This window comes from Triticum urartu, chromosome 1 (genome assembly GCF_003073215.2).
Source record: "Triticum urartu cultivar G1812 chromosome 1, Tu2.1, whole genome shotgun sequence".
Classification (NCBI taxonomy): domain Eukaryota; kingdom Viridiplantae; phylum Streptophyta; class Magnoliopsida; order Poales; family Poaceae; genus Triticum; species Triticum urartu.
Genome location: NC_053022.1, coordinates 402154882 through 402168080, shown reverse-complemented (window position 1 = coordinate 402168080; position 13199 = coordinate 402154882). Strand labels below are relative to the sequence as shown.

The 13199-nt window shown below is 46.1% G+C and overlaps 1 protein-coding gene across 1 annotated transcript; it reads right to left on the bottom strand.

Annotated features, from left to right (window-relative positions):
- Positions 1–1607: 1607 nt before the first annotated feature.
- LOC125534617 (NDR1/HIN1-like protein 1) lies at positions 1608–2598 on the bottom strand. Its single transcript, XM_048697796.1, has one exon. The coding sequence runs from the start codon at positions 2512–2514 to the stop codon at positions 1750–1752; it is 765 nt and encodes a 254-aa protein (XP_048553753.1). The 5' UTR covers positions 2515–2598; the 3' UTR covers positions 1608–1749.
- Positions 2599–13199: the final 10601 nt, after the last annotated feature.

The following is a 13199-nucleotide window of genomic DNA, read 5'->3' as shown; positions in this document are numbered from 1 at the left end:
CAAATCCTATGAGAGAGAGTTGAGTGTTGGGGAGACTATCATTTGAAGCACAAGAGCAAGGAGTTCATCATCAACACACCATTTGTTACTTCTTGGAGAGTGGTGTCTCCTAGATTGGCTAGGTGTCACTTGGGAGCCTTCGACAAGATTGTGGAGTTGAACCAAGGAGTTTGTAAGGGCAAGGAGATCGCCTAATTCGTGAAGATCTACCGCTAGTGAGGCAAGTCCTTCGTGGGTGATGGCCATGGTGGGATAGACAAGGTTGCTTCTTCATGGACCCTTCGTGGGTGGTTGCTTCTTCGTGGACCCTTTGTGGGTGGAGCCCTCCGTGGACTCGCGCAACCATTACTCTTCGTGGATGGAGCCCTCCGTGGACTCGCGCAACCGTTACCCTTCGTGGGTTGAAGTCTCCATCAACGTGGATGTAGGATAGCACCACCTATCCGAACCACGGAAAAAACATCCGTGTCTCCAATTGCGTTTGAATTCTCCAAACCCTTCCCTTTACATTCTTGCAAGTTGCATGCTTTACTTTCCGCTGCCAATATACTCTTTGCATGCTTGCTTGAATTGTGTGATGATTGCTTGACTTGTCCTACAATAGCTAAAATCTGCCAAGAACTAAAATTGGGAAAATATTAAGTTTTTATTTGGTCAAGTAGTCTAATCACCCCCCCTCTAGACATAGTTTCGATCCTACACCATGCTTTCTCAACTGGTGACGGCGAGAGAAGGAAAGGGGGAGAAATGAGCGCGTCGTCGGTGGATGATCGGGGTGAGTCTCTCCGGCGCGCTTGCAGTCGGCTTTTATAGGCGGAGACGCCGCGTGGTAGGCTTGGCCGGTGCGCTACGCGTGGCGTGATTGCGTGGCGGCCGAGGGATGCATCGCCCAGCCTTCACTGCGCCGCCCGTGAGGCATCAATGGAGGCTGACCGGCGCGGCAGCGCGCGCCAGCTTTGGCATTAATTCGCTGTGGGAAACGAGGCAATGAGGACGACGAAGGGACGAGAAGAGAGTAGAGTCGCTAATGCGGCGGACCCGCGGCTCTTCACGCCAAAAATGATTCGCCCGGCGCCCCCGAGCGACCCCAGCGCGCCGGGTTCGGGTTGGGTCCGCCGGCGCCAATTTCGACCTGAGCCGGCGAAAACTGGGCTTTTGGGGACGTGACTGGATCAATTTTTTGACGTCGGCGGACGAAAAAACACCTAGGGGGCCTTCTTGAGGACGCGGCTGGAGATGCGCTAAGATGTTCTACGAGCTCATCATCCAATAATGCCCACACAGCGCATGGTGCCATTTTCCTTTTTCCTTAGCTTGTGGGCTGCGGGGAACACCGTGGGCTCTCGCAGTCGGTGCTCGCTCTTCGGTTGCGCGTCTCTTGCCTAAAAAAAGAATTATTTGTTGTGCGCGTCTCTTGTGTCGTGCTCAAAATGGAAGCCATGATTGCCGCCGATGAAAGAAGAAAACTCCAAACTGCCGATGCCGATGAGTTTCAGCCACCATTGGAACTCGTAAATGCTTGCAGGTGATGTACAGCTCCTGCTCGTTGTCGTTTTTTTTTTGCGGGGTTGCTCGTTGTCGTTGATAGTACTAGACGAATTGAGATCTTTACGAAGTAAATACATTGCATGTTATTGGAGTACATTTTTTGGCATACAAACCACGACGGGTGAAGGGAGCACGCGGACGCACGGCCATGGTGTTTGTCCGATGCAATGTAATTATGGCGCGGGCGGGGCTGCCGGTATATCACACATCGACGTTGCAGGAGGGGTTACCGAACAGCGGCGCCTCGGGGACACCGGCGGCGCCGACGCTGCCCGGGGCCTTCCGGACGCCGACGAGCAGGTCGCAGCGCGCGTACATGGAGCGCCACCCGGTCCGGAACGGCCCGGACACGAACCGCACGCGGCCGAGCAGCACCACCCGCAGCGACACCACGCCGTAGGACACGTCGTTGGCCAGGGCCGCCGCGGTCTCCGGCGACACGGGCACAGGGGCCGCCCCGCCGCCCCCGATCACGGGCGCCACCACCACCGCGCTGTCCGGGTCCTGCACCAGCGGCGGCATCTCCGCCGGCGCCGTGATGGCCTCCCCGCGGTACACCACGTACGCCGTCAGCCGGTCGTACCGCGCGGACGACCGCCCGCTGGGGTTGCGGATGACGAGGGCGCACTGGAACGACGCCGCCACGGCGTTCGGCGCCCGGGCACCCGCGGCCGGCGGGCCCGCGGAGGGGCCGGTGACGTTGGAGAGCGAGTAGACGGCGATGTTGGTGACGGTGAAGGCCGGGCTGTTGGGGCGGTACACGAGGTAGAGCACGAGCGCGATGACGCCGGCGAGGAGGATTAGAAGCAGAAGGACGGAGCAGATGGTGCTCAAGGCCCCGCGGGAGCCCGTGCTGCCGTAGTAGCTGTAGCGGCGGCCGCGGGCGGGCTTCAGGTCATCGGCGTGGATGGCCTTCCCGCCTTTGTGGTGGTCGGCTGGCTCCGGCGGGAGGTGGTGTTCTCCCATGTTCGATTCGGGCGAAGCTATAGCTAGCTTCGGGCTCTCGAACGAGGCGTATATCAGTAGGTGCGTGTACGAGAGGTTGGATAGATATATTACAAGCTGCTGTGTTCCATTGTGTGTGTGCGCGCGTCAGCTTATCTGCTGATGCATGCGCTCGCGCGGAAAGCCGGGTGTCCGATCGGTGGTCTTTGGATGGAGCGGCACTCCACGCTCCAGCTGTGCGCGCCCGCAAGCAAAATCGGTGATCAGTTTTCGCTAGATATTTTTAGGCGGGGGAGGGGTGGGAATCTTTAAATGCAAAAAAAACTCATTGCAAATGTCCCAAAAGAAAAAAAATGTTGGAAACTAAGAACGCATACTGACGATGGCACGTGCACCACGGTGAACCGAGGCGGAAGCACCATGGTTGACACCCCTTCGCCCCATAATCCGACCGATGTGATCTGAAGAAGCACAATCCGCACGCACCCCATGGCTTCTCCGCCCCAAATACATGGCGCACACACTTTCCAAAAATGATGTTTTACCAACTAAACATGGGTTATATTTCACAAAAAATGTATCACCGGATTAGTATTTCAGCGAAGTTTCCCATGGTACAACAAAAAATAGTGAGAAAGTTAAATAACACAAAACGAGGGTGGCATGTAAAAGGGAATAGAGGGAGTATTTCTATATGACGACAAATTTATGACGTGTACTATGCACGGCAAGAAATAACAACCGAGTTATTCTGCAGGTGAAGAGAATTGCTAAAAACTTATTCTGCTTAAGTTTTCCATTCCATGTCTAAATTGTTCCCCTCTTGAAATGCAGAAAACGATAAGATGAATTCGATAATGATAGTGCGTGTCATGGTTGGCGCTTGTTGTCATGAGTCCTTATTGGTATACACGATCATACATTTTGGTATTGTGTGGTTCAGAAAATATATGATTATTCATGTCATATTCACGGTCAACATAGAAAATCAATCTAAGCACCAACACCAGTGCAAAAATAATTGGGTAAATAATTACAGTGATGGATGGTTTCTGATTAGGACCAAGAGATTTTGTTGCTGCTAAAATGTTGTTCTTTACTTCCTCAAAATACTTCAAACTATTATTGTATCTATAAGTGTACACTAAATTAAGTGTATGTAGGGAATTGGATTGAAATGTCGGCTGCACAAAGCAGAAAAGAAGACCGAGGGCTTAGGATTCTAAAAGAATATGTGGCACACTATTATGTTGAACCATTGAAATATTTATCTTCTTGTTTCAACGCACTATATGTCACCATTGGTTGGTTGCTTCAAGAGTTAATAATGGACATGATAGCGTATCAATTGCATTCCCAACAATGACATCATATTTTTTGTTCCGTGGTAATGCACGATATTCAACTGTATGGTACAACGTGGCATTGGCTCAGAAGACATCGGATCTTCCTTCTTGGCCCGGGGGGCATCATGGGCGGTGCACGCCTCCTCCCTCTTGATGGCAATGGTGGATCGGCACGAACACAGGAGGAGTGATCAGGGTGGAGAGCGGGGCGGTGGCGGAGGACTCCTCCTCGGCGGTTCATGGGGAGTATGGTGAGATGGAAAGAGGGCGCCATGTGGTAAAGGTGGGGTGGGCGTTATCTAGATTTAAGGAGAGGGTTCCAGCGAGAAATGTCCTGCTACGGTGGAAACCGAGCGGTAGGGGGATGGGGTCCGGCAGGAAAAGGGAAGGGTGCGCCGTGGGGTGGGGTTTGTGTTTGGACCGCATATTGGAGATAACATGAGGGATAGTCTAGACAAACACATTTCTCTCCCACATATGGTCTGGATTAGGGAAAGTCCGGACTGTCCAGGCAGTTGAATTTTGGGGCGCCTGCTGGGCGCCCCTTTGATGTCTGAACTCACCGAACGTATGGAGAGAAATGAGCTTTGACCTTAGAGACGACTCTAATCATTTATTTCATTTATATGTATTATAACCCCTAGCAATGCACGGGCGTTCTACTAGTATTTTTAGGTGGGGGAGGGGTGGGAATCTTTAAATGCAAAAGACTCATTGCAAATGTCCAAAAAGAAAAAAAGTTGGAAATTAAGAACTCATACTGACGATGGCACGTGCACCACGGTGAACCGAGGCGGAAGCACCGTGGTTGACACCCCTTCGCCCTATAATCTGACTAATCAGATTTGAAGAAACACAATCCTCACGCACCCCACGGCAATGTTGGAACCATTGTGACTCAATGAGGTTGAGGCGGGAGGTACTCATTGCACTAAAGTGTTATCTCCACCACCAAAACAAATGGCACGGACACACCAAGAACTAACACATCAGAGCAAAATTCCATGTGACTATGTGAGCGTGAAGATCCATGATCTTCCTGGCTTCCTGACGCTGAAATAGACCACGGAGGCGAGGGAGACCGGCGAAATCAGTCGGTGAGTACGAGGGGACTTATGGTGGCTATGGTTCCTACCTTCATGTTGTCAACTACATCAAAAGACCATGCAAATCTCATCCAAAATTACACCATTTTAAAAGTAATAGTGTGAGATACCTGCTTCGATAAATAGGGTTTAACTAGAGCCTTTGCGGAAGTTTATACTCTGAAATTTTACATTTCCTTAAGAAACTTCTAAAAATTCTAAATATAAGTGTCCGATTTAGAAAAAAAATGTGCCGTGATTTTGAATTGACACGTGGAACACCATAACTTCGAAGTTCGTTCTTGAAATTCTAGTTCATTTCACCAAATTCAAGGTCTTGATCTTTTAATTTGACTATTCCCATTCAAGGGTTAGGGCACCTCCAGCGCCGACTTTCAAAATAGACACATTGTTTCTCCGCGACTGGTTCGGACTTGTCCGCTAACATGGATACGGGAGCCAGCCATCCAACATTGTCCCCTAAATGTTCGCCTTTTTTCTTCTTAAGTCTGCAATACTGATAATAATTATAGAAAATAGCACAATGCATCCATAAATAACATGCAAATATCCCTTGTACAACAATAGTTCAACTATAAATATTACATCTGAGATAACCGGATGTTTAACAAAATTTTCAAATTCATCAGTTCCAAATTCAACAATACTCTAGTCAGAATGTGCACATGACATCCCATGCACCGTGCCCCTGAATTTCATCCAACAACGCATGAATGTAAATGGCCCGCCTTGGGTCCCGTGGAACAACACGATAGTGTGTCCATGCAGTACAACGTGATGATTATCGTGTTGTAACATTGAATGAATCAATGGATTGACCAACATGTAGAACAACCAAAAGCAAAACTCGTGAACTCAATGGTTAGCGAGCCTGGTGCCATCTTCTCTCCTAGGGGTGGAGCCGGAGTTACCCTGATGCCCCAGTGAACCACGACATAAAATTTTCAAAGCAAAGCCGTATTGAATAAAGGTGTGTTTCACATCTTGTAACATGGATTGTCACACATAATAGAAGTCAATGTATAAAACAAAATGGAATAGTCAAAATGCTTAATTTAATGATAAAATAAAGGACAAAATTACTTGAAATGGATGTCTTGCATTTCCACATCATTAGACATCAAGGTTTAGTAACCTACAAGACAGGAAATAGAAATAAAATTTCAAGTAGAACATAATAAAGTACCCAAATTAATGTACTTAAATTGCTAAAAAGATTGAAACTTACGTCCAGTATATTCTCTTCCTTCTAACCATGAAATACGCAATCACTTCATCATGATATCTCCCATTTATTCTTTCGCCACAGTAACACACAACTTTTGGCCGACAAGGTCCATTAAACAAGTACGTTCTTCTTACCAGATATTTCAAATTATAATGATAATGTTCTGTCAATTTCCTCTTGCACGGATCATACTGAATCTCCTCCTCCCAACTTCTGATGGTTTGAAGCATATCGCCATGATTTGTTATGTCATCTCACCTAAAAACCTATAGACAATAGTTAACAATAAACTCCATCTCCCTTCCTATTTCACCACCCAACTTTCATACTCTCTCTTCAACTTCTCAATCCTATTATCTGTTCATCGCCTTTTAGCTCACATGTGAAAGAAGTATGCCTATCCACCCTAATTAAACCAGTTTGTGTGTGTGTTGCTTCCAAAAGGTGTTCACCTATTCCTACAATCTCTTCGGTTTTCTAGAAACTTCCTTCCCTTTCACCTTCTCCTTACTCGTTGGCTTTCTCTTCCATTCACCTCTCTCTTTGGCTCTTTGCTTTCTTTAACCTTTTATGTATGCAACCAAGAGCATTTGTTCTCCAACCATAAATCTCTCCAACCACTTATTTTATCCCAACACAACAAAAGCATCACCCATACGTCATCTCTCTCCACGCCTCCTTCACTAGCCGATCACATTGCTCCTCCTCCATCCATCACGCCTCAAACTTAATGGTGTGGCTCTCGCCTCCCTTCTCCTCATGTCCTCCATCTCCCTTCCTCCTCCATTGTAATATAATTGGCATGTGAGGCGAATGCCTATGATCCCCACTTACCATCTTCAATCCATCATTAGTAATTGTGCTATCCAACCCCTCCTAGATGTAGTTCTCATATTGGTGGTTGCTATTATGCTAGGTAAACTTGTCTCCCTGGAAGACTAGGTTCTCCAACCCACAAAAAGCCAACGCATCTATGTCCATGCATGCGTAGGTATTGTATCCCCCTTCCTTCTCATCAACAAACAACGCTTCACTGAAATTGAGCAAGTATGATATTTCTTCTCTGCATTACATGCTCGTGAAGCTTAGCTTGAACCCATCCTTCTCTTTGATCTCAAAATCAATGTGAAATCTAGAGAAATTGTGCAACTCCACCAACAACCCTCTCCTCTAAAACACTGCCACATCACCACCTTTTCCTTCCTTGTCTTGGTCCTCCATGCAAGACAACCCAAGAAACGACTTGAATTTTTTTCATTCTCTTTAACTATGAACATCGTTTCAGACACAACCATGATGTTACAAGTGTCCCTCCCCTGCCACTCTCATCTCCTGATTTAACCCCACCCCCCCCCCAAACATCTCCCCCCTTCATCGGGTCAACCGCTCCCCCTGGATCTAGGGGACCGACGAGCATGTAGGTTCTTGAGAGGAGGGACAAAGGTTTTCTGATCTTGTATGAAGCTCAAGATTGAGTAGACAAGGTGCTTATGTTACATTTGTTGCCAACACCTTATTTTGGCACATTCCCTCCTCCTAAATGTGGTCCTCTTATATCCTTTGTCGCTCATATATTCTTCTCTTCGCCTTGTTCAATTCATTTAGAATATTGTCGCAGCACTTAGGGTTGATGACCTGTAAGTGCACATGATGTTGCAATTTGTGATAAGTAAGTGTAGAACCCACATGGAGTGAATAGGAAAACACTGCTAACCACGCAATTACGTTGTCACCTACGTAGCTATATTCTGACCCAAATGTAATGTGAAAATAGTCTATTATATCGGTTGCTAGGAAAGCGATAATAAATGAAGTTTTTAACGAAACTTCAAACTAGGATGTAAAATAAGCTAAACTAGCACATAAAGTAAAACAGGGTTGTAATTGTAGGATTGAATAAAGTGAAAGGCGGTGCCTAGGCTTTTGGTATCACAAGTACTAGAGGGCAACTAAGTGGTAGCAACATACTATTATTATAGGTGGTACTCATTAGGTGACTAAACGATCTACTCTTGTTTTCATCCTCAGACTGCCACTCCTCAGTGTAACATACATAACATCACATCAAAGTCACGCGTGGGTGTCAATAATATACAAAGGACACAAGGATCACATAAATTCATCTATCTACTTTGTGTGTGTGAAAGTGCACACAAGATCATATGAAAGGGCGCCTCCCAACATAGCATTGTGACTCCATCCATCCAAATATATATGGCCTAATACATTTTTCAAGGTTGCCTTTCACCATTGATAAGATTAATAATATGTGAGATGCATGATATACAAAGTATATCATTAGAAACTCCTTTCACATACGAATTTGATGATATACTTTATGTAACATGCATGTCATATATTATTTCTCTAACCTGTGGTCAGAGGTAACCTCAAAAAATGTATTAGGCCCTATATATTTGGATGGAGGGAGTACAACAAAAAATAGATTAAACATTAAATGGTGCCACAAAGACTAACATTGTGTATTAGATCATACCTCAACCTAGAACCAAATCAATCACTCAAACATACATGAATATAGACACAAAGATGAATGCTTAATTGATGTCATCAACATGTTCAATCTTACAAATTACAAGAGCAAGGAAGGAGATGGAGATGGTGGCCGACTCCGGGTGGTGGCGGCGGTGCCTCCTTCTCATATTCATGTGTGACCATGGTGGTAGAGATAGAGATGGAGATATTGAGGAGAGGCATCCCTCTAGATGAGAGGGGAGAGCCCTTCGGCAATTGTGTGGAGTTATGACACATTGAGGATGATGATGGTCGGTGGCCAGGGTTGAAGGTGTTTATATACGTGGTCTCCTTAGGTCTCGCCCATCAATGTGACTCCTCCTCCTTCAACCAAAGGATCCAGGGGAGCCAAATCCTCTCTCAAAACCTTCCTTGTTTGATAAGGATCGCATGAAATTGGTGAAAATCGTGAAGTTATGACCGATTTATGCATCTCTCGTAGTTTGGTACGAGCGATTGTACGACTGGGCCCGCTCATATCGGAGTACATCATTTGTTTTAGAGATATGAGAGCATTTAGTATTTTGGTTGCCATTTCTTCATATGGACTCTGATTTTGACGTTCTTGGGCTCATTGGATTCATACGAACGACGCTGATGCACAAGTGGTTTTGAATCTCCAGTTTTGTTGTGGATTTGTCACGGCAGATGTCCTAGTGTGGGGACTTAGTCGTGAGGCCAACACATCTATATGGTAGCTTGAGAGGGGTTGAGCGGAATCGAGAGACGCAACGCAATACAAGGATTTAGACAGCTTCGGGCCCCGAGAAACATCATCCGGTAACAACCCTACATGTTGTTTGAGGCTAGGTCTCATTATGATCATGAGGGAGTCGTCGTAAACCGACTCTCCTCTAATTGTGTCTAGCCCTAGAGATTATTGCTTCTTGCTTGTCCCTCTTTTGGGGAGCCCTGCCCCTCCTTATATAAGTTAGAGGGGCGGGTTACATGTGGAGTCCTATTAGGATTAGGACTATCCTGCCTTCTAATACAAACCGGATACAAGTCCGGGTCTTAACTCCTTGTAAGGTAAATATTCCTCATGCCTTTCCTCTTAAACCGGCCCACCACTAACATAAACCGGCCTTCTAGGCCTTGGACCTTATCATCCGTCTATCCCGCCCGCCGGGTTACCAGTGAGCAGCCAATCTCCGGGCGGCTTAAAAATGAAACGCCAAGTATCAGCCGGGTCTCTGGTGAGTCGCCAAGTCCGGCCGGGTTATACTTCCGGTCGGGTTATGCTGCGGGGTATATCCCCGACATTAGCCCCTAGTTTAATTTGGATTTATTCATGTTAAACTGATCCTGCAAAATAACTCAAGAACAAATTTGACAGGTTGTGCTCCGGGTTAAATATTCTTGTAAGCCGGTATTTGATCATCCTTAAGTCCTTGTCATTTCCTCCTTCTAAAAAAATCCGGGTCAATAACCAGCTCCATACTCAAATTGCTGACGTTGGTTTCTCATAGAAAAAAATTGTGAAGAATAATCCACTTGAGTCAGCTTCCAAAGCGCCGGCTTAAGAAATATTGGTCTTGAAATACTCATCTGATGTTCAGCCGGTTTGAAGATGTAAAACTTGCCGGTTTAATATTACCAAAATTGTCGGTTTGTAAATACCGATGGCACCTAGTCATAATTGTTGCCGTCGCCAGGTCATAATTGATGACGCCGGGTTATGATTGTTGCAGACACCGGGTCATAATGATTGGTGACGCCGAGTCAATTTGGTTTGCTCAAAACTGAGAATTTGAAAATATTTCTCCCTATATGTATATTACCTGTAGCCCCCAAGTCTTGAGCAGAACAAAGTGATGGTTTAAGACTTGCTTCAATATAAATACTGCCACTTTTGAGGAAATCCATGTTGTTCATCCTAGTCACTAGTAAAAACCGAATACTCCATATTATTTAGCCCCCAAGTGCCGGGTTGTCATGCTTGCAGCAACCTGGGACTTTGTAATTGCCTGATGCTCAAAAAACTTCAACCAGTGTAGCCCCCAAGGGCCGGGTCATTATGCAATAATGAGCAGGGACTTTATAAATATGATCATGCTTCATTGATAATAATATCATATTATGTAACTCCACCATGAGGCTTGAACCCACATCCACAAGGTTTAAGAGCTTTGTGCTTTACCAACTGAGCAGTGGACCCTTTGAATATAATGGATTAAGACTTGTGTACCTTGAATTATTGATAGGAGCAAATGGTAGGCCCCAAGGGCCGGCTCATTATGATGTGATGAGTCGGGTCTTCAATAAGGCCAATAAAAATGACTTTGCATTAGCCCCCAAGTGTCATGGTGCATACTTGTAGCGACATGAGACTTGCATATTTGATGTAATCTCAACTTGAATAATGTAGCCCCCAAGTGCCGGACCGTAAGCCTGCAGCAACTCGGGACTATTCCTTCAATTGTAGAATAAATCATATCCATTGATAATATAATAGCCATTGCGCTAAAGCGACTTTCAAAACCTTAATCATAATACTGGTTATTGATAACCATAATAAACTCCAGCCATGTTGGCTATTTCTAGATTTTGAATAATATAATCCAATGATTTATGAGCGCATGATTCCAATGGCGCAATCCAAATATTGAAGGAAATATGCCCTAGAGGCAATAATAAAGTTATTATTTATTTCCTTACATCATGATAAATGTTTATTATTCATGCTAGAATTGTATTAACCGGAAACATGATACATGTGTGAATACATAGACAAACAGAGTGTCACTAGTATGCCTCTACTTGACTAGCTCGTTGATCAAAGATGGTTATGTTTCCTAGCCATAGACAAAGAGTTGGCATTTGATTAACGGGATCACATCATCAGGAGAATGATGTGATTGACTTGACCCATTCCGTTAGCTTAGCACTTGATCGTTTAGTTTGTTGCTATTGCTTTCTTCATGACTTATACATGTTCCTATGACTATGAGATTATGCAACTCCCGTTTACCGGAGGAACACTTTGTGTGCTACCAAATGTCACAACGTAACTGGGTGATTATAAAGGTGCTCTACAGGTGTCTCCGAAGGTACTTGTTGGTTTGGCGTATTTCGAGATTAGGATTTGTCACTCCAATTGTCGGAGAGGTATCTCTGGGCCCTCTCGGTAATGCACATCACATAAGCCTTGCAACCATTGCAACTAATAAGTTAGTTGCGGGATGATGTATTACGGAACGAGTAAAGAGACTTGCCGGTAACGAGATTGAACTAGGTATTGAGATACCGACGATCAAATCTCGGGCAAGTAACATACCGATGACAAAGGGAACAACGTATGTTGTTATGCGGTCTGACCGATAAAATATCTTCGTAGAATATGTAGGAGCCAATATGAGCATCCAGGTTCCGCTATTGGTTATTGACCGAGGACGTGTCTCGGTCATGTCTACATTGTTCTCGAACCCGTAGGGTCCGCACGCTTAACGTTACGATGACAGTTTCATTATGAGTTTATATATTTTGATGTACCGAAGGTTGTTCGGAGTCCCGGATGTGATCACAGACATAACGAGGAGTCTCGAAATAGTCGAGACATAAAGATTGATATATTGGACGACTATATTCGGACACAGGAATGGTTCCGGGAGTTATCGGATATAAGACGGAGTACCGGGGGTTACCGGACCCCCCGGGGATTAATGGGCCTCGTGGGCCCAAAGTGGAGCAGAGGAGGGGCGGCCAGGGCAGGCTGCGCGCCCCTCCCCCTCTAGTCCGAATTGGACAAGGAGGGAGGGGCGTCGCCCCCCTTTCCTTTCTCTCCTCTCTCCCTTCCTTCCCCCTCTCCTAGTTGGACAAGGAAAGGAGGGAGTCGTACTCCCTGTAGGAGTAGGACTCCTCCCTGGCGTGCCTCCTCCTGGCCGGCCGCCCCTCCCCTTGCTCCTTTATATACGGGGGTAGGGGGGCACCTGCAGACACAACAATTGATCCTTGAGATCTATTAGCCGTGTGCGGTGCCCTCCTCCATCATAATCCTTGATAATATTGTAGCGGTGCTTAGGCGAAGCCTGCGATGGTAGATCATCAAGATCGTCACCACGCCGTTGTGCTGACGGAACTCTTCCCCGACATTCTGCTGGATCGGAGTCCGGGGATCGTCATCGAGCTGAACGTGTGCTAGAACTCGGAGGTGCCGTAGTTTCGGTGCTTGATCGGTCGGGCCGTGAAGACGTACGACTACATCAACCGCGTTGTGCTAACGCTTCCGCTTCCGGTCTACGAGGGTACGTAGACAACACTCTCCCCTCTCGTTGCTATGCATCACCATGATCTTGCGTGTGCGTAGGAAAATTTTGAAATTACTACATTCCCCAACAAATATATACTGGCGACTTATAGTCCCAAGCCAGTCCGGATTAATAAACACTGGATAATTTATCATCATACCGGCGACTTATAGTCGAAAGCTAGGCCGGGTTAATAAACGCCGGTGTTTTATAATCCTGCTTTATTCAACATGTTTCTGTATAC

Bases quoted from the DNA above. Each gene is read 5' to 3' on its own strand.
- LOC125534617 (XM_048697796.1), bottom strand. From the start codon at position 2,514: ATGGGAGAACACCACCTCCCGCCGGAGCCAGCCGACCACCACAAAGGC.